The following is a 21,926-nucleotide window of genomic DNA, read 5'->3' as shown; positions in this document are numbered from 1 at the left end:
ACTACCCTATTTTGTACTAGCATTTGTGCAGTTAGCTTGTAGTAACCAAAAGAGCTCTGCCTTTTTTTTTTTTTTCTTTGCAGGTTTGTGGACTAAAGAATGTATCAGATATTTTTACCTTCTTATTTCTACCTTCATAGCTACCTACAGCTGCAACAAATTGCTTGTTATTGAAGGGACACAAAGGACAACTCGCCAAGACACAAACCTGGCAAAATCAACTCCAGTTCTTTCCAAAATGCTAGAGAACACTTCACAGTACTATTCTATATCAGACTATTCTGATGAGTTTCTAACTCAAGCTGTATAATCACCATATACAGCTCTTCAAATGTTCTTTTCATGGAATTCTTATACTAAAGGAAATTATTTTCTTCCACTGTAAACAATAGATGTCTATGGACTAAATGAGAGCAACAATAACAACAAAATGATAGGAATAACAACAATTATTTTAGATAAATGCCAAGGATGGAAAATTTTAGCTCCAAAATATAGAATGTTTTCCAGGTTATAATACATGCAAACCTGGTGTTAGCATGCAAATTTGAGCATTCTTTCAATCAGTGCAACCAACCAGAACATCAAACAAACAAAACTATTAGAATTGAAAGAGGAGGGGGAGAAACTTATGTGAAAAGATTGGGCTGAAGGGTAAAAGAAGGACAGAGTTACACCTTAGGTATACAACCTACAGCATACAGTAATTAAGTATTTGGGAGATGAGAAAAGATCTGAAAATTTATGTTAGCAGATGGCTTAACTTTTCATTAACTTGTTTTTTCAGTGTCTCATGAAGTATGGTGTTACGTGTTCTCCATAACCAAGTTTTCATGAATTAATGCATGTCCTGTGCAAATAGAACAAAATACGGAGAATTTACAATAAAGTTTGTTTTGTATCTAAAGCTATTTTTCATTATTTACATCAATATTTTCTTCTAAGCATCTTCCAAGGCCACATGTTACACACCTGAAATATCTCAACACTGACTACTGTATCCCCGTACTACTATCCCTCCATACTGAAGCAATCTCCTTGTGAAACCAACTGTCTAGATATTACTGTGAAGCAGTTCTAACCTAGGCTCAGATGAGTATCAAGGTCAGATGAAAATGTCCAAGTTGATCCACTTGCTGCTACATAGACTGCAACTTTAAAAAGCCAAAAGGAGGCTTAGCTCAAGAGTTAATAACAAAATACATCTCTCAAGCTTTTTTTCTTTTCTGTCCCCATAGTGTTGCTTTAGCAACTAACATTTGTTCAGCACAAAGGAGTTTATTTACTCACAGTATTTCTTTTCTTTCCATTGTTTACTCTTTTTGTTCATTCACAGACTATATTTCAGTCTCAATAAGACTATTTATTTAATATTTATTTTAAAACTGATTACATTTTTCTCTGTTTTATAAGTGTAGATATTTAATTGGATCCAGGACACATTTTTTTCTTTCTTTCTTCCATGCCAAAACAAGTGCTTTATATATACCACCTACTTTTCTGCTAACCTGTTGAATCATTTCAAATTCCACCAGGTCTTTTTTCTCATGCTTATTTATTTGCTTTGCTGCTCAGTTACATTTTATTTTTAAGTTAAAGGATAAATATTTTTTTTTTTACCATGAACAACAAATAGCATTACAGAAGTATCATCAATGATAAATGCTGCTTCTACTGTAGTTTCTCCTTACAGTGACTATGATCAGTAAGCAAACATCGTCCTTAAAAGAACATTATTGTGGTTACAAAAACACTCATAAACAAGAATCTGTTATATTATACAGTATGTTTAGTCAAGGGTCAATTAAGCCTTCTGGACTCTTAGCAACTTGGCAGAATTCATCTCAGATATCAGTAGATATCTGAAAATTAAACTAGTCCAGACTAATTATGTAGGCACTCCCATAGATAGGGAAGAGAGAAACCTCCACTGTGACTCATTCCATTCTGGGATGAGACAGGAGACCACTCTTGGTGATAGCAGAAATGAATCATCCTCTGAAACACACTAGGAACCTATCTTTAGCCAGCTGAAGTTAGGTAAAACAAATTTCTACCTTACAGTTAGGTGCTGAATACACAAAATAGTACTTGGAAAAATAAAATGAATTTCATACGTGAACAACTTCAGTACTGTAATATGAGCAGAATTTTCATCTTGACCTACTATTTCTTGCCGGAATTAACTGGGTTTTTTTTGTTTGTTTGTTTGTTTGTTTGTTTTTTCTCTTCAGAAACAGTTTGAAGAGGCTTTTATGTTGTTTTTATCCTAGTGTTTATTCAAGGGAGACAAGTAATAAAACTAAACCACTGTAATTCAATGTGGTACAGTTGGTCAGGGAGTCTGAACACTGTAAAAGAGACATATAACCAGAAACATACAAGAAAGAACTCTGACATCTCTGGCAATACTGCCAAATAGTAAAAGAGAGACTTGAATATACAAGTAATTTCACTTCAATCTTTTTTAAAAATTAAATACTTCCCAATTTGTACTTAATCAGCTTGTATAACACTTTATTGCAGTATTTTAAAGAATCACATGGGATAGCAATTCTTCTCAACCCTGCTGTTTTAATCCATGTGTTTCCTATCAATATTAGGCTCATACAAAAATTCTCATACAATATAACTATTGAACTTTCTTGACTAGGAATGTTACAGCAGCTGTTAGTCACTCCATAATGTATTTTTCAATCAGCTAAATCAACAAAGTATTTTTAACAATGAGCAGTTCAGAACTGACAGATCTACTTTCTTGTTCACAACTGCTTATCATAGCATTGATATCATATATGTTTTCCAGGTGCTTCCTGTAGTTAGGATACCTTCACAGAAGCCGCTTGTGGAAGATAAGGTCATAAAAGAGATGAAAAATGTGCAAGCTTCATACACGCATGGTTTTATCATCAGACAAAATAGCTTTGGGTGAAGGACTGTACCAGTTACAAACAGCGCACTGCAGCTTATATTAGAGTGAGAGAACATTAAAAGTTTGAAATTCAGTTTGTGCTCATTCTTCCTGGCAGCATAAATGTAAACTTAAATTGTTAACATCCTAATACAGCTGTTTGGAGTGAAAAATCACTTCTCAATTATAATAAATCAATTCAGAAATAAATTGTTATGAAGCCTGCAGCATTTTGCACTGCTAAAAGAAAAATCAGGCTTGATACAGATGCTTTGGATTCACTCACTGTAGAGTGAACATTCAGCAAGGTACATAACCTTAAGTATGCCAGTGCAACTGCTCACAAAGGGGCAGGCTTTCCAGGGGACAGAGGAGAAAGGGCTCTTTCGTCTTCCTACCACAACCTATAGTGGCAATAATACCAGACCCTAGAGAAGAATTCCAAGACTGTATAAAATAGATGCCTGAGCTTCAGGAACTATAAATTAGTATACAAACATCATCCCTCACTGTTTGCTTTATTTGCTTTATCACAGCACCTGAGACCAGTCACAGAGCTTGTACAGACTGAGAATTTTGCTCTTGAATCCTCTAAAACACATAGTATGCAGGAACAGCTCTTCAGAAACAACAGTTATATAACTTTGAAACAAAGCACATACAACTTAAAATACAAATGCAATGTACTTTGTTCATTTAAAGTAACTTACTTTTTGGCAGCACATGCTATTCTTAAAAACTACCAGTGAGATCTAACAGGATGAAGCTGTTCATGTGTATTAGTTCTTTTTAAAGGATTCTGTGTAAATATTTAACAAGCAGAAGTGTTTAATTTTGATGGTCATGCAAGTTTTCAGCAGAAAATATACCTCTGAGAAAAAAAAAAAAAAAAAAAAAAAAAAGTAAATTGGGAGGGAAGCTTCCCTAATTTGTTGTGTTTGGCATCAGGTGTGAGGACAAGGCAGACAACTACAGAGACTACGGTGTCATGCAGAGGGATTTATTCTACAAGCCTTGCGGGTACTGGGGGGGAGGTGAAGGGAGAGATGGAGGGAGAGATGGTGGGAAACAGTGGAAATCTGGTGCTACCAGCACAAGACTGTTATCACTTAGTCTGATGCATATCAGAAATATATACCAAAGTCAACTGAGATTCCTTGTTCTACATATACAGTAAGTTTGAGCAAAATCTGGCTCTCAGACGACTGATTTGCTAACATACCTGGAAAAAAACAACACCTGTATATACATTAATTCCCTGACCTTTATTTTAGCTTATATTAATCATCTCAGTAGTTTGCTTCTTTGCAAACAATTATTGTTTTCTGTCATGCTGATTAACAATCATAATTTCTCCTGGGATAAATCTCATTTGAAATAACTGTATATTTTGAGTTGTGCTAAGCACTCTTGAAATTTTTTATCCAGTACGCATCAGTCTCTTACCCTAACTTTTAGGAAAAGTCTGTGAATATCCATGTGTCAGTGAGTGCCTACATGTGTGCAAGCTGTTAACTCTCCAAAAGAATGCTAAGGAAATTGTTTTGGTTTGTATCAATATCATCACTTTAACAAAATGACATCTTGAAACAATCATTGTGTTAAAAAACTATTATTGTGTTAAAAAACTAGCATCAACTATTTCTAACCATTTCAGCTACTGCACTTTTCTCATGGGATAAGAAATTCTTGTGCAGCAAGTTCATCTAGATTTAGTTTGGTCCTCCTATTTTTCTAAATGTTTGACACGTCCTCATCATCATCTTGCTTCCTTTTGAAGTCCTCTGAAGACGCAGATCACTCATTCAAATGTATTTCCTGCAGAAAAGTAAAAGTGTCCCTGCAAATTCTTTTCCAGACTTACCTTCCAATAATCAGTTTTGTATTTTCATTTTTAGGGAGCAACTCTTGTGGCAGCAGTACTACAAAGGAGTGACATTCAGCTATTTTGCTTACCTAACAATTTTCAGAGATTTAAAGGGGGGAAAAATGTTTTCTATCTTCTCAATCCTTCCCTACTAAAACTATAACTGCAAGAACACTATTCAAGATATTAAAGTACCAACCTTTGGTTCAAACTTACGTAGCTCTAAGCACTAGATTACAAAAACATCAGAAGCACACTTCTAAAGATATTTAGATGCCCCAAACAAAGACTGTTACTCAGTATAATTGTCAAAAAATATTTCAAAATTTGTTTCAATGGAAACTGACAATCTATGAGCTTCTAAAACATGCTGAAGCAAAATAGAGAGATGATTTCAGAGAGACTTTAGTGATTTTCAAATTGTAAGTTTGCAGAATCTTCATATTTTGACTTATTTAAGTAACAATTCAGTTCCTCCCCTGCTGTAGAAACATTATCTCTTCGAAGAATACTTCATCCTACCAAAAAAAAATAAAAAAAAATTTATAAAATCATCTGAAATCATCTATTATACGCACCTCCTGCTTTCATGTGCTTTCCACATAAATTGCTACATAAGCAGTGCATATCTGTTTTTACAGAGTGAAACTTTAATTTACCTTGCTGTAAACAGCTGAATGTTTTTATTTGTAATAATCAGTATTAGGTGCTTCAGTACCAAAAACTGTCAACTTGCTACCACTGGAGGCGCATTTCCATATATATGCATTTTAAGCATTATACATGGCTTCAAAAACAGTTTAGCCTTCCATGAGTCAAACTAAAGAAAAATACTTAGCAGTCATAAATAAATGCTTCCCCTTCTGTTATGTACTACCAGTAATACCTTTCCTAGCAACATTTATCCAAATATGTCATAAATGTGGAATTTGCTTCTTTTTTTTTTTTCCGATCCTCAGGAGTTAAATTACTGTTGACATCTCCACTTCTGATTTATAGCATATAGCCTGTGAGAAACTCTGCTTTTCAGTCCTGGACTGACAATGATTTTTCAGGGGATGTCTCAGCACATTTCAAAAGCATTCAGAATTATTATGTTAAGAACACCAGACTAGAAGAAAAAGGCAATATAGACCTTCATTATAAATAAAATTAGTAATAGAGGTATAGTACACATGAACTAAGAACATGCAGTGAAATCTGTCATTTTGTGCATTTCATATTTTAAAGAAGATTATCCTTATTAATTTGCAATTCATATTCTGTCAAATTTGAGCTCAAATTTAAGTCAATTGAAGTTCAAGTTTTGTGACTTTCCAGAAAGGGGACATTACACTACTTGTTGTAACCAAATAATCCCTTTACTCATAGCTGTGATGGAATTCCCAATTTCTTTGTCCTTAAGAAAATCAAAATGTGCTGACTGAAAAGGCTGGAGTTGCTTTGATAAACTGCTTAAACTGAGTAAGCTGTTGAAGTGTTTCTCTCAAATAATTCTGTACAGCTAAAATAATGTTTTCTATTTGGTTCTATGTATTTACTTCCTGAGATACAGCTTGCTAGTTTCTTTTTCAGATACAGTTTCATGTCATCTGCTTGATAACCAATTATTTCATTTCTTGATTAAAAGAAGGGTTTGCTTGTCTATCTTGGGACAATTTTTTATCCCACTGAAATGGATGCTAATACTGACATGGATTTCAGCTGGGCTGAAAATACAGCCCTAGAGATTTACATATGGGTTAGCACTAAATATAAAGGAGTATATGATAGGCAATCTTGTAGTTGTTATTCTGAATGCCTTTCCATGCTTTCAAGGGAATGGTGAAAAAAAATCACTCCAACATTTTCAGATATCTTCTTTCTCTTCTAGCAAGAGAAGAGGTGGTCCTCTGAGCTTGAGCAACTAGAGAAAACGAGAAAGCACAAGTGGTAGAGCACAAGACAAATGCTGATGTTCAAAAGAGAAAGAAAGGTTTCCTTTCATCTTAACAGGATCCAATCTAAATGACTTAGCACCTTTGAAGACTATTATCAGAGATCCTTCTTATTGCTTATTTAGCATCTCACAAAAAGTAGATGCACAGGATTTTAAAAAGTTAAAAATAATGGGTTGTTTCGGCTGAATGCGATACAGACAAACAAACAAGAACCCGCACTCTGGGAACCATGAGAATGTAATACAGGTTCACAAATGTGCATAAAAGTCAGTAAGAGGTAATGATTGTATTTTTGGAAGAAGTAGCCCTGTGAGGTGTTGTTTAGATTTTTGTTGTCCTAGGAGATGAAAATATAGTACCACGCATACATCCTGTTTCTGCTTACTAAAAACAATTAATGTGTCCTTTATTTCCTCAGGCAGCCTACATAAATAAAATGTAATGAATTAAATAAATAAATAAATAAATTTAAAGGAATATGAGCTCCAAGAGAACAGAAGTATTGCCAGGGAAAGATAATGTCAGGCGCGGGTGGGGGGTGTCTGGTGCCAAGCAAAGCCGAGGGCTGTGCAATCACCTCTATCAGTGCTCTATCAGTGTCTACACTCCAGCCAAATCCAGAGAAAACAAGGAGTCAAAGATTCAGGTCAATAAGCTTATAGGCGATTTGCACAAACAGCTCCTCCAGCAAGGTAAAAAACAAAGTCATATTGGCTTTTCTTTTCTATTCCTTCTCTTTGAACTCCCCGGTCCAAACACACCCTGGAAATGTCAGTGTTATATGCAAGAATTTAAAGAGCTGAGCTTCTTAATCCCGTTAAGAAATAAGAACAAAGTTGCCTGTAAAGATCTCCTTATTGAGCTCAAAGTGATAATGGTATAGCTGCCTTATCCTACTGCCTTATCCTACTTCCACTTGCTATAGTAAAAGAGGTAGAATTTGTCATGAAATCCATTACTAAAAGGAAGGAACCATTATTGATTAAAAGTTTTTTGGGAAAAAAAAAAAAAAAAAAAGCTATAAATCTACTTCCTGATCCAGAAACCAAAAATAGCAAGCCCATTGTTAGTCATTACATGACTAACATGAAAGAGGCAAAGAATATTTACACAGATGAACACAGGCATACACACACAAAGTCAAACTCCAGAGAGAAAAGGAACACACAGAAACCATTCTCAAGGTAAGAGTTTGCCTGGTTTTATAGACAGTGGCATGATAGCTTTGCACATGAAGTATGAAGAGAAAGATTAATGCACAGAAGAACTTAGCTTTGCATATGCTTTTTCTTATACGAAGAATCACACTGCAGCTGTTTCCCTGAATCTCAAGCCTGGCTGCACAATCAGGTCACATGGTTTAATGTAAAAAAATCCAGTCCTAAACTGGTCTGGCAGCCTAGTGACAAAATACTGTACATGAGCAGAAAACTTCATTCAGGTTCTTAGCACAACTCTTCCAGCCAAAGCAGAATACAAGATTACAGCAGTAGGCATATGCTCAGTATGTTTAGGCCCATATATCCTCTGGATTTTGTTTGCTAAGATTTGTCTATGAGAGTTTCAGAAGGCATTAGAATCATGCAGCAACACTGATTTACTTTGGGTGTAAGTAGCAGTCTGTGCTAGAGAACCTAGAAGCACCACATCATGAAACAATCCATGCTCATCCCATCCTTTGCATTGCTTGAATCTTCCTATGTCACTAACTGAAGCACAGTTAGTAGTGGGAACCAGAAGCCATCTGCTTTCCAAGCTACCACTGCTGGCGTTAAGGCCACTGAACCTCCTCCCTTTGAGAGCTGGTGCCAAAGCTACCCGGCTTTACAGTAACTATGGGAAGCCTATGCAAGAGGAACAAGCACAATAGCTGTGCTATGAGCAAAAAGCTGGAGAATTCAACATAATTGCCTTTTAATTCAAGAAATCAAGAGACAGATACGTCTTCCCTCTCTAATTATCGTATGTGTATATGTATGTTCCTCCATTCACAGAAACAGTCCCACATTTTCTATTGTCCCTCCATTTTCTTCTCTTGCCATTTTCCTTCTTTGAACACAGCTACTTAACTATCTACTAATCTCAAGTGATCTCTCTCATTGCTCAAGATAACTTTTCCCTTGAAAGTTAATCCCTCACTGAACACTTCTGCTAAGAAGGTCACAAGGAATTGTAATTTGTTCAGCCAGTTCTCACCCTTGTGACGTGGACAAAGCTCCTATTGTCTTTGCTGTGTACAAAGAGGAAGAGGTGTTACACCCACAGGAGGATGTCAAACTTACTAAGTAAGAGATGAGAACATTTTTGATTTTGCTGAGGGTATCTAAGTAGGATGATAGCAATCTGAGACTCAAAAGCCACTGATAAACTACTTCACAGTCCAAATGAACTTGATTTAATGCTTTGCTTTTGTCTCATGAACTCCAACTTTGTGCCTTTCGTATTGCTCTGCTGTTTGCACTCCCTTCTTGTATCCCTCCTCTGTTGTTTTTTTTTTTTTTTTTTTAGTCCTATCAAGGCTCCAGTTCACTTTTATCATCTTTGTTAACATCTCCTTATTCTCCAATTTCTACCTATGAAACCTAATTATCTAGTCTATCTATCACTTTTGCACAGGAAACACGCTGCTTTCTCTTCATCCAGACCATCTTTGTCTGAGTAGAGTACAAACCCTGGGGCTAATTTAATGAATCTTCTAGATCTGAATTTAATCTAAATTCATCGTAATCTGGTACAGAATCTGACCCCAGATACCCACTATCTGAACACTGCACAGAAAGACTTCTTCAGCAGCAGAGGTTCCAGGAAGATATGGCCTTTGTGTGGAGGCATCATGAGATACCCTCTTTATCTGCAGTACAGAAATCTGCAGTAACTGAGCATAAGCAGCAACTTTCAAAGGCCCCAAACTAACAAAATGCAATTCATCTTCACCAAGACAACTTCCCACTAATATTTTAGTTTCTACTCCAAAGACTGAGCTTCCTAATGGAAGCACTCTATGACTATATTTTATTAAAAAATAAAAAATAAAAAAATAACACACAAAACAAACAACAACAACAACAACAACAACAAAAAAACACACAATACCTTTCTCCTCATCTCATTATCAAGCTTACAAACAAATCAGACTTCTAGATACCATTTTTTCTGAGGTTCTTCTAAAATATCCATTCTTGGATAGGAAAATTCATCTCAAAGGTTGAAAATGTATCATTTCAAGCTTAAAACTATACCTGATAGTAGGTTGCTAATGGCCATTTTTGCTTTTAGCATTTACTTACTTAAACACTGGTCACTTCTTCATGCTTGTGTGTAAGTAGAATATGTAGGAACAATTACTCATATGTGGCAAAGTTAATTGCAGTTTTGTTGTATTGCAAAAGTGGTGGTGGGTGGGGGTGGAGGTGGAGGTGGGGGTGGAATTTTCCAGATTTCTTATTGTAGAAGCCATTAATGAGCAAAAGGAGAAGAGAAAAATAATAGCCAAAAGTCATAATTTTGAAAACAGGGAAGTTGTAAAATGACATGTAGCTCAATCAATGTGATTAATTTGCTTCACACTTTGCAAAGGCTTTCGCCTTCGCCTTCTAATTCTGGCAACTATTCTGCTGAATCAATCTCACAAACCTAAATTAATAAGGTGTGAATGACAAGTATAGCTTTATAAAGGTTAGCTGTTTGTAATTTAGACAATAAGGGACTGCTCTCTGCTTATAATACAATCAGGAATAGTTTGACAGGAAAATCTCTTCAGTCAAGAAGCCAAAGTTATCATGAATCCATATGTCCTCTACTTTCACTCATCTCAACGAATTGTTAGCTCAGTAAATTTTTACTTTCAGTAGCCAGGTTCTATAGTTAAAAGCCTTTGTTCTCAGATGATTATTACATTTACGTAGCTGGGGAATTATGAAAAGCAGACCATGTGTGAGCCTTGAAAACACCTCCTTCCCAACACTGATGTCATTTGTTGCCCAAATCTCTGCATTCATACTCCTCAGTTCACCTATCCTCTAGGAAGAATTCCCAGGGGATGAAAATGGGAATGCACAACTGATGAACATTCAATAACCTCCCCTCAGTTTCTAGAACTTTTCATGGTCTCCACTAGCAAGAGGAGAATGCAGAGATAGCATAAAGGATTCCCATGCAAATCCTGTTATTTTCTAGGAAGATGAAACCTGTAGCATGAGAAAACACATATCTGCACTTATATTTGCAGATCATGAGAAGATCCCCCATTTGAAGATATCTGCATTTTACAGGCTTCCAATACTGTCCAACCAGTAAAACAAACAAACAAACAAACAAACAAAAAAACAAACAGAAAGTTAGCCCTCAACAAAGAAATTAAAATACATTGGTTTGCTCACCATTCTCCAACACGCATCATTTTCAAGCTTTATTCATGATGTTAAAGAAACAGTATTTTTAGAAAGAAATTGATTTCTCATATCACCTTTTAATGTGCAACATTTTAACTGGAGCATTATAAAGAAAGCTTTTACTGATTATGAGATCATGACAAAAATCATGAGAATTAGTCTCACATTTAATATTCACTATTTAATATAGTCACAAACCCTTCCACTGAGTAAAGGACAAAAAATAAATTTATTTTCTTTCCAGATCAGTTTTGTCTTCTTGTGTTTTGTCCTCAGAAAAATGTATGTGGCCTCATAATGACAACACTTAAATGTGACACTGGCTAAGCTGGACATTCACCAGAAGCTGAGACATTATTAAAAAACAATACATTTCTAGTCTCCCATTCCATCCTTTTCCGGGGATATTCTCAACTTACTTCAAAGTGGGACTTTCTGTCACACTGCCTCAGCTGGAAGTAGATTAGGGTTTTTATGTGCCCCTTCATCCTCAGAAATTTCCTTTTCAACTTTTCTTCTGTAGCAGTTGCAGTGGATAGGTTTAAGATTCTTTTATAACTACAACACACTTGAAAAAAGAACTGCTGGGGAATCAAAAGGTATTCAGTCTGAAGAATCAACAGATGCTCACTACCTAGTAGTGTCAGATAGGCTCACACATAGGCTCATTATCATCCAAATTGACTCATATCAATAAAATAATAAAACATATGATAATTAAGATTCAGGTTTAAATGTATTCCCACTTAATTCCTGATCTTTTTGAATACAATACTATGGATTCAGTGCTTTCCCTGAAAGATGCGTTCATTAAAGGGAAGAATACTTGAAGAATACTTGTCAAGAATATTTGAAATCCAACATGAATTTGCAATATTGATTGTTATGAACAAAAAATAAATCATGCATTTTTCTGAATTTCACCCAAAACTGTAGTATTTCCATTTATGGGTCCTGGAAATACAGCAAGCAGTACAGAGAAATAACTGAATCAAACTGATATAAACTGAGAGTGGTGCATAGCCTTCCATTGCTGACAGAAGGAACTCAAGAGATGCTGATATAACAATTATGCAAATAGAGGTTTTTATTCAGCTAAGAAAAATGGCATCTGAGAGGCACATGAACAACAAGTTAACACAAAGTAATTGCTGTATTTGTCTACAGCACAGTTATTTCAGCATTTAATCCCCCATATTTGTAAAGCATTTCCTTTTATGTGGTCGCTCATACTTCACTTTGTAGCAGCTACAGTTTAAACTATGGGCTAGACTGTTTTGGTCTTTTAGGATTGCTTCTTAGTAAGTATCAAGAACCTCTAGTGCAAAAATAACTTATTTTTTTCAAAAATCTGTAAACTACCTTAGAGGACATGTAGAAAATATGTTATCTTGCCTTCCCTTGCTGTTGACTGAAGACTGTAGGAAGGACTAATATTTTGCAGTCATATTTGATTCTTCAAATAGATTTATTTTACTTTGTCCAAGACAGCCAAAAATAATTAAAAAAACAAACCAAACAACCAAAAAAAAAAAAAAAAGGAAAAAAAAAAGGAAAAAAAAAGAGAAAAAAAAGGAACATACAAAGCTATCATGAGAAAATACATGTTGATATTTGGGAAAGAACAGGAAGACAAAGAAACCATTGATTTCCAACTGCCTGAGGGGGCTGTGGACTAAGAAGAATATCACCCCAACAGTTCCAGTTATTTGATAGGCATCCTTACCTGCAGAAGACAGACAACAAAGCAATCAAGTGCAAATCTGGCAGGAAGAAGGTTAATCAATGTTCCACATAACAGTGTGTTTTTTCTATCAGCTGAATGGGAAACAGCACAATTTTGAAGACTGAACATTGGGTAGGAATAAGCTGGAGTGGTTTATGCTAAAATATATATATCTTCAATAATTTGCAAGTAAAGAATGCATCAAAAAGGCATCTGCAACTTTAAAAGTTATCCTTTCACAAATCACTAGTTTTCCACCATGCATAATAAGTTCTATAATAAGCTCTATTTTAATCCTAGAATCTACAGACACAATCTGTTTTTCTAGCAATGTTTCCTAGGCAAAGAAGCAATGAACAGACATGCTGCATTGCTAGCTTCAGATCTGATAATAATTGACTTCTGAGACCTGTTCTCTACAGCTAAATACATAGAAAATAACATTCTTGGAAGAAAACATTAAAGGCAAGACGATACACCTCCCTGCAAAGTAAATCTTCCATCACATTTAAATATTTACCATTTAGCAGGCTAACCTCCACAAGTCACAATTTTCCTGTTTTTAAGGTATCAAATTAATAGTTTTTTTTATACTTTTTAAACCAAAAGAAGAAGCTTTTTGGCCAATTGGACACAGTTCTGCCAGAAGTCCCTCAGGAGGTGGGCTACAATGATTACCTTTATTACAAAAGTATTCCACTTCTTCGCAGCTCAGATTTTCAGGCTCAAACTCTGCAGAAAAGCTTTCCTCCAATGGAAAGTCTTCTTTTGAGACAGTATCATTTTCTTCAGACAGGCATTCTTCTTCTTCATCCTCAATGGCATCCTCAAGGGGCCCTTTAAAAAGAATCAGGAACACTGTGGCAAAACCATCTAAAAGGACAATTTGAAATAAAACCTTAGTGAACTTATAACCACAGGTCTTTAGCTAGTTCTTTCTTCCACAGCTGTTTTCAGCATTTATTAGAATTGACCAAATAATGGTTAATTGACATTGAAATTAAAAGTGATTGTTTTCCTAACTGAGGACTTCATAATATGCAAAGTGTTATTAACAATATGTATTAATAATACTCGCACATCTTTTTTCATTATTCATCATGCTGTAGTATTAAAAGCAGACACTTTTAACAATGGAAATCAAAGCTGTTTTTGTAAAACCATGTAAACAGTCAAGAGCCTTCTCTTGTTGATTGTTAGTCATTGTTTTTTTGATGCTGAGTTACAGTACTTAATAGACTCCCTTCACAAGCTTCATTTCCAGAGTTAGCGGTACAGATGACAGTAAATTAGTATAAAGGTATTGACAATATAAACTTCATCTTATTCTGCTATTTTCCTTCAACCAGCACCCGAAGGAGTGTAAAAAGAGCTTCATATTCTCTGCGACCATCCATTTGCTAGGCTTTAATAGACTACCAGTCAATAGGTGGGACTCAGACAAACTATTATTTCATTTCCTTTTACAGAGGCCAAACAACAAGTGTGGTAAACTGCTAGCTGTGGGCTACGACAACACATGGCAGTCACAAGAGCAGGGCATGAGTCTGAATTTGAAATGGCAGCTAGTCTTTGATTCTCCTAGATACCTAAACATCTCACTCTTACAAAGCCTTTTGAAGAGAAAGCGTCTTGTAGATCTGTAATACATAACTCACAAATTACCAGTCGGAATGTACTCCAAAATTAAAATTTCTTCTCTCTTATATACACACTTCACAGCCATTGGTTAACAGCAACTATTTGCTAAAGACATCTCCTGTGCAGGTGTAGAATTTCACCTTAGATTTAAATAGAGATATGAAAGAACTAAACATATTTGAATTTAACTAAGATTTTATTAAATGTCAGTATGTTTCAAAATCCATCTTAAGACTGGATTTCAAAAGAGGGATTTCATTATACGTGTTTGAGGCTTGAAAAAAAAAATACTTATTTCACTCTCCAATGAAAGCACAGTCTCATTTATAATTGACTGAGTATTTCTTCCTTGAAATGAAAGCTAGCTAGCTAATGAAAAAAAATGTAATTTGTATTTATATTATAGTTTTCCAGTATTAAATACACTATTCCTACATAATCTATCACATTGATATACAATACGTAAATGATTCTGTTGCACTCGATGAAAAGAGAGAGATAAATTTTTAAAAGAAATCAAATATTGACTACACTCTAATTTTATGTAATTTATTATGAACCAGGGACTACCAACATTTATTAAAACAGCAAAATTCACTTTAGCATAATTCTTGCTTCAGAGGAATATGATGGTTACTTTTTACTGTAATTGACTGAGATTCCCAGCTGGGATTCCATAAATTAATATAGCTTACTATCTTTCATGGAAATATAACTATTTATGCCAGCTGAGAATCTGACCAAATGAACCCACTTTTGTGGACCCATACTCACCAATGCAAGCTATCATTCAACAATATATCTCCTAAAATAAGGGGTTATTATTATGGCTGAAGAAATAAAGATTCCCACTGTCAAAGTATCCATTACTGTTAATTGCACTTTCTAGCCATGTTGGGAAAAAATCCAGCAATTGAATATGCACACAGAATGAAGAGTGGATATCACAGTGCACAGAATTGAGAACAAAGCACGCACTGGAAGAGCCGTGAGCAATGTGCTGCATCTAAATACGGGCAGTTTGGGCTCCTCAAATGTGTCCAGTTCCATTTCAGAAATGAAAGCACAAGAGCATATGAATGACCATCAAAAATACCTTCCAGATCTCATGATTTTATTAATATGTGACACTGTCTGTAGGGCCATTTACTGGTGTGTACTCCTAGAAGCATATGTATAAATAAAATAGAAGGGAGGCACACAATGAAACAAAAAAATAAGCTATTTTAGGGAAATTTCTGCCAGGTATAAAGATGGATAAATACCATTTTCTACATCATCTCAAAAGCAGCCATACTCCCTCAATATTTTTTTCACGTATTTTTAATCCAGGGAAAAGATATTAACTTCATTTATAAGTTTATAAAACATAACCTACACATTTCAGTGAAAGTAGACCTCTTCCTGAATGACTCACTCTTTGTCATTTGTCTTTTTAAATGTGTCTTGCAAAATTCAGCATAGAAGTATGTGCAAGTAATCCAGTTGGCAGGTGTATAAGACATTTTGGTTTGTTTCTAGATGTTAAACCAGTTTGTTTGATCAGGTCACTAGGACATAATCAGCACGCTAATAATAACTGTACGTTAATTAAGAAAATAACCAAAGTCCAGTGGGTATGCTATCATTTGCAGCAGTCATGGAAACACACCTTATAATTGCCATTGACACTGCTTCCAAGAAGGCAGAAGGAAACCAATGTATGAACCAACCCACAGAGCAGGTTGATAAACCTCCCCAATTTGAGAACTGGGACTTAATTTTTCAAACAAATCTCAGGCTAAAGAAACGATTGGAGAGTGCTTTCATGGACACATCATACGTATGAATATGTATGTAACATTTCCTAACAGTAACATCTTAGCATTTGTACGCATAAATGTAAATTTTGTCATATCTAAACAAGTTCAGATTTCTTTTTGCATCTATACTAGGTTTTGTTTCAGATATGCTAGCCTACATGTAAAAAACAGGGGTGTTTATCCAGTTGTGTATGGGCATGGATCAGACAGAGCTTTCCATAATGGTTTAAATCAGTGGCTGACATCAGATGCTGCACTCTGAAAAACAGCAATACTTTTGCTGCAATGGAGCAATCAGTGCATAAATATTTTTCTAAGTTTCATGCTGCTGCTGCCACCTTGTCTAATTCATACATCTGCCACCCGATCCTTGGGATGAAACCTGTCTTATTCCTATCAAGTTTTCTTCTATTTTTTAAGGATTCCAACGCATTCTGTTCATGCTCCAACCTGTAAACTGATGACTTTAATAGAACTAACTAAAGAAAAAGGCATTATTTTACGAGTAAAACTAGTCCATAAGGACAATAGCCAAATTAAGTATCACTTGGTTGCTAGTTTCATGTAAACTGAAATATTTATGCCTGATTTCTGTGGTTATTTTTAATTACCACTGAAGCACAGAGTTAAAACAGTAAAATCAAAAGCCACTTACTAATCAATAAAAACAGATTAAACTTTCTATTCCTGACTATTCTGCCATTATTTGCACATAAATAGATGGTGCATTTGAATAAAAAAATAATAATCAGAATCTCACAATAAAAAAATTAATGGAATTATATATTTTGGACTAATGTAAAAACATACATACATTTGCATGCTTATGTTCACCTAATTTGGCCATGTGTTTCAAGCAGCCTCATACTGATATTGGTAAATCAAATCAACTGAAGTATTACTAAAGAGAACCTGAAGTTCTCTGGTTCAAAAATGTAAAGGAAGTTTTTTCAAAGTTTTCTAACTCATCTTTCTAGAGGACAATCTACACTGTCTGCTCAACTTTTTCACAAATGTCGAATATTTTAAAATGCAGAAGACATATAGAAAGAAAAAAAAAAAGCCTTTATAAAAAAGTTTCTTTCATTTTCTCTGATAGTTTCTTTTTCCAGTTGTTATTATTTTGATATATTACCTTAAACGGTCTAAGTACAGCTTAATCTTTAGTAGCATATATACTACAATATACTACAGTAATTAAGTATACTTAATTAAGTATACTATACCGTATACTTCAGTACTACACTTTATGTTCTGTATTTCTTTTAAATTGTTGATTGACTTTAATAGTGGTACATGCATTACTTATACCAACCATGTTGCACCAATGGCACATGTGTATGATGTCTGCTTTAATTTAAACTGGAACAGGTTCAAGTTCTTATCCCTGTTCTGCTGAAAAATGTTTTCCAGTAACTGCTGATTAAGCATGACATTACAACAAAACACTGCCATAATGACAGAGCAATGCAAATCCAAATAATTCCTGCCATGGAAATTCATCTGAGTGTCACAGTGATCTGACAGGGAACAGCTCTGAGATAAAAGAGCAAAATTTCAAACTGGGATGGTGTAAGAGTTTAGGGGAATTGTTAATTCCAGAGAGACCATCAAAATGTCTTCTATTCTCATTTCAACAGTTCTTTGCCTGCTTTGTGAAAGAATCTGATGTTATGTAAAGAGAGGTGAATCTGAAATGCTTCAGATTAACTAGATAAATCATAAACAGTTAACAATTTCCAAAAGCACTAGATAAAAAGCTTAATTTCTAATCTTATATGGGGGTACTGAAGACAAATGAAGGTTCCATTACTTCATTCTGTACTTCTCACAAAGCCTGAGAAAAATATTCCTTCATAAAAGAAGCAAACACCTGTATTGCACACAACACCAGAGATTCTGGATTCTGGTGGATTTGATAGTTTATTTATTCACTTGGTACTTACTCTATTTTATTAATATTTATTTTTATGACAATAAATCCATTAGTTTGTTTGTTTATTTTTAATAAAATAGATAAACAAATGGCAGTAGAAAACATTACAATTACTGACAGCAATGAATAAATGAATATGGTAGAAGACTGTATGGCTTAGTGGACACAGTAGTCCACTTCAAAAAATCGCCACGCATAATTTGATACAAATAACAGTGTCTACTGAGGAGAGGCTGACGAGTGAACTGCATGTGCCTTCATGGAGAAAATTACTTCTGATTGAGGCCACTTGGCAGTGCAGTGTGGGGAAATCTGAACTGTAGCTCCCTAATTTGTACCAAATTTGCAGATACTCAGGCACATATATATTTTAGAACTATTAATATATTAAACGCTTGAAAAAATATTTCCTAAATAATCATATAAATGTAAAAATACACATACAAACATACAAAGATAGCTAGCTAAGTGGCAATTTTTACTCTACACAATAAGAAATAGATGATACCTCAACACTCTAAAGGATAGACCATATGTAGCAAAAACAAAACAAAACAGCTGTAAGCATTTTAACAGCATGGAAAAATGTGAGAATGAAGGACCTAAAAGGGTTTACACCCCCTTAACAAAATAATCTTTTGCTAAACACTCCTCTGAAGACAAATCTGAGCTTTAGACCTATTGTGGATGTTAGTCTTCATGCAGCAATGCATGACTCTAGTTTTATGGTAGTATAACCATAATGAAATAATTTAAAATCAATAGCACTAAACTGGGGAAGTTTTTTAATCATTTATCACAGTCAAATTCATCAGAATTCTCTGTAAATGAAACCACTTTAACGCATGCTCAAATTAACCACATGCTTATATGCTTTCCTTTTCAGTGTTTTGAGCTTAAAATGCTTGTACCCTCCTGTGGGAAAGTTTCATTGAAATAATTATCTCATGGAAATGTTAAGTGGTTAGCTTCCTTCCCACCTACCAGTATTCTCTTGCATTCCCAAAGCAGCAACATAAATCAGTTCTCTTAATAAAATAAGAATGCTTCGGAAATCTTACAATACTTGACAGTGAGTGGCTGGGGAGAGGTTAATGAGTATAATTAGTAGTAGTAGCATTAAATAATAACAACTCGGATAAATCAGAGAGGCCTGAAATTCATTGGATCAACATCATGCATTTTGCATGTTCTGCACAGCCTATCCAGTATTTCCTACGAAAACATGCTGCCACACAAGGATTATCATCAGCTTACAGTAAAACTCAGGTATGCAATGCTCTATGACTACAGAGGGCAAAGCTGCAGAAAAATCAATCCATCTGTCTCCTCTTTCAACAAGGTTTTCTTCCAAATACAGTGACTTAAGAAAACCAGCAGGCAAACGCTTTATATTGATTCACATGCAGAAGATACACAGGGATCTTTTTCCTAAAAAATCAGTCAGGAACACTGAGAACAAAAAAGGGTGCACTTTATTCCATTTTTCATATGGCAGTGAGGGTGAAGACATTTCATGGTCATTCAGAGTTACCCTCCTCCTGGGAAAATTTCTGTACAGGACTTCTTAGCTACCTCTTCAGTCTTTTAATTAACTCAAAGGAATTGTTGTTTCCAATCACTGTACTTTTAAAACAGCCTAAAGACACGTTTAACAGCAATCTAAACAACATCAACAGCAACAGAAGCAGTACAACTTCTTGAGGAAGAAATTTTATGCTACTACCCAAAAAGTTCTCTCAGGTTCCCTCTCTGGGAAACTGGCTTTCTCTTGCATTCTGTAGATTTATTTTTATTTTTTTTTTAGTGTACACGATCAGATATTTCAGGCCCTGTATGTTCAACCAGGGTAGAAACACAGAACAATAAAATAAGGGACAAGAATACATGCTGATGCAATCAAAATAAATTTTCAGTTTCTTTCAAAGCACTAGGACTATCAGATATTGTTTAATCACTGAGACTTTCAGAAGGAGAAACTCCAACTGCAACTGCATGGATAAATTGTAGAAATGGAAGCACACAACAGTGCTCCAAATGACATAATAAATGATAATAAAAGAAAATGATAACAAAAGCTTTCCTATGCACTTTCTCCCTGCACCAGCTACATGACCCCATGACTGTCCAGCCCACATTACTTCTCTTTCTCTTAGCTTTTAGTTTGCAGTGATTCCAATTTTCATTGTAAAAACTACCGCCTCTCCCTTCCTCCTTGTGAGAACTGAAAATATTTTCCTTACGTAATTCCAGAACAGAGAGGAAGGGCCAAGAGAGGTTCCTAAACACACTTCTGGTTGACGTTAGATGGCAATACCTAATCTTGACAAACTGACTGCTGCAGGAATAGTTTAAAACATAAGCATGCTGTTGGCAGTAGGTGACTGAAGCACAAACTGAAGCACTAATCAGTTTAGAGAAAAATGTAAATATACTTCTTAAGAAGGCCAATATTTGTCAAACCACTCCCACTTTTAAAGAAATGCTTCCCTCTTCAGTCCACTGAGTTTTCTATTTAGCTAAACTAAGTTATTTTGGTAATTCATATCACATGTTTACAGCTATACTCAACAGACATAATGTTACCTGCGCCCGTTGAATGTCTCCAGTCTGTTATGTAAATTGGCTGAAAAAAGTTTTGCCCAGATTGAAAGATTGCACCAATTTGTGAGCTATTCGTTACATTTTAATTGTGGCATCATAGCAGAATAAACCATCTCTTACTTTCAGACTGGTAGAAACTTTGTAAGCATGATTTAATGATCAACTTAATAGAAAAAGGAATGGAAAAGAGCTGCTCTTTGGACAGTATAAATCCACACCAACCTGATGTAATTGAGCTTAACAACAAGAATAAAGTATATTTCTGTGGAGGAAAAAAAAAAAAAAAAAAAAAAGGAGTTATTTTTATATGTGCAAGTTCTTCCTGCAGCCACTCACTTTTAACATAAGTTGCATCAGGGGATCTGGTAGGAAGGAAACATTTTTATTAATTTTCCCCTTATCTGTAAGAAGAATGCTGATTTTTTTTTTTTTTTTTTTCATTTACGTTCCTTGCCTGCAGGTAGCAGACCAAGAAAATCATATAGCAGAAATTCTTCCTTTTGATTAATTTCTTTCCATGTGTTATGTTATTTCTTATATATAATTGATTTCAGGTTTTGCTCGTAGCTGTACATCTTTTTTATATCTGCACCTACTGCCTTCCTTCAATCAAGAAAGTTGAAGGAAATTACCTGAATTTTGTTAAGTTTATTAAAAAAAAGGAGCTCTGTGAATATTTAAATTGAGTTTTGAAATGCTAATACAAGAAAGATATTAGAGAATTTTAATAGTAGGTTCAATTTGACCCACAGACTATTGTAGAAAGGGTCAAATTTTATTCAAATTATTTCTTTACAGCAAAAAATATGAACCCTTTGATTTTACAAAAGTAGATTAATATTCTTCTCTGCTAGGTCTTTTGGCACTTCAGTGCATGACTGTATTAACTGTGCTTGTGTATAAACTTTTCAAAGACCTTTAAATGTTCCAGTAATTTGGAACTTCACTTTCATTTATGCTCATCTTCTTTTCTCATAGTATTATCCAAGAGGCCACAACAAAACTGCAAGTGCCTATAGTCAGTTTGCTCTTAGAGCCAAGGCCAGAATACTTCTAATCAATAAAAGGGAAATGATAAAAAAAGTGACAATTCAAAACATGTTTATGG

General features: G+C 34.9%; 1 protein-coding gene across 2 annotated transcripts in view; it reads right to left on the bottom strand.

Moving 5' to 3' along the window:
* ZFPM2 (zinc finger protein, FOG family member 2) overlaps nt 1–21,926 on the bottom strand; it is a gene marked incomplete at both ends in the record, with an annotated part of 317,598 nt that overhangs the window by 235,435 nt on the left and 60,237 nt on the right. Inside the window, one exon of one of the 2 annotated variants that reach the window (XM_084282968.1) lies at nt 13,514–13,672. The exons of the other annotated variant lie outside the window; for it this stretch is intronic. Within the exon in view, the coding sequence (XP_084139094.1) occupies nt 13,514–13,672 (159 nt within the window). The remainder of the gene's footprint in view (nt 1–13,513; nt 13,673–21,926) is intronic. 2 annotated transcript variants of the gene reach the window in all.

Source organism: Netta rufina (assembly GCF_964035555.1).
Source record: "Netta rufina genome assembly, chromosome: 2".
NCBI classification, from domain to species: domain Eukaryota; kingdom Metazoa; phylum Chordata; class Aves; order Anseriformes; family Anatidae; genus Netta; species Netta rufina.
The sequence above is the reverse complement of the archived record's forward strand: the minus strand, read 5'-3'. Positions and strand labels throughout refer to the sequence as shown.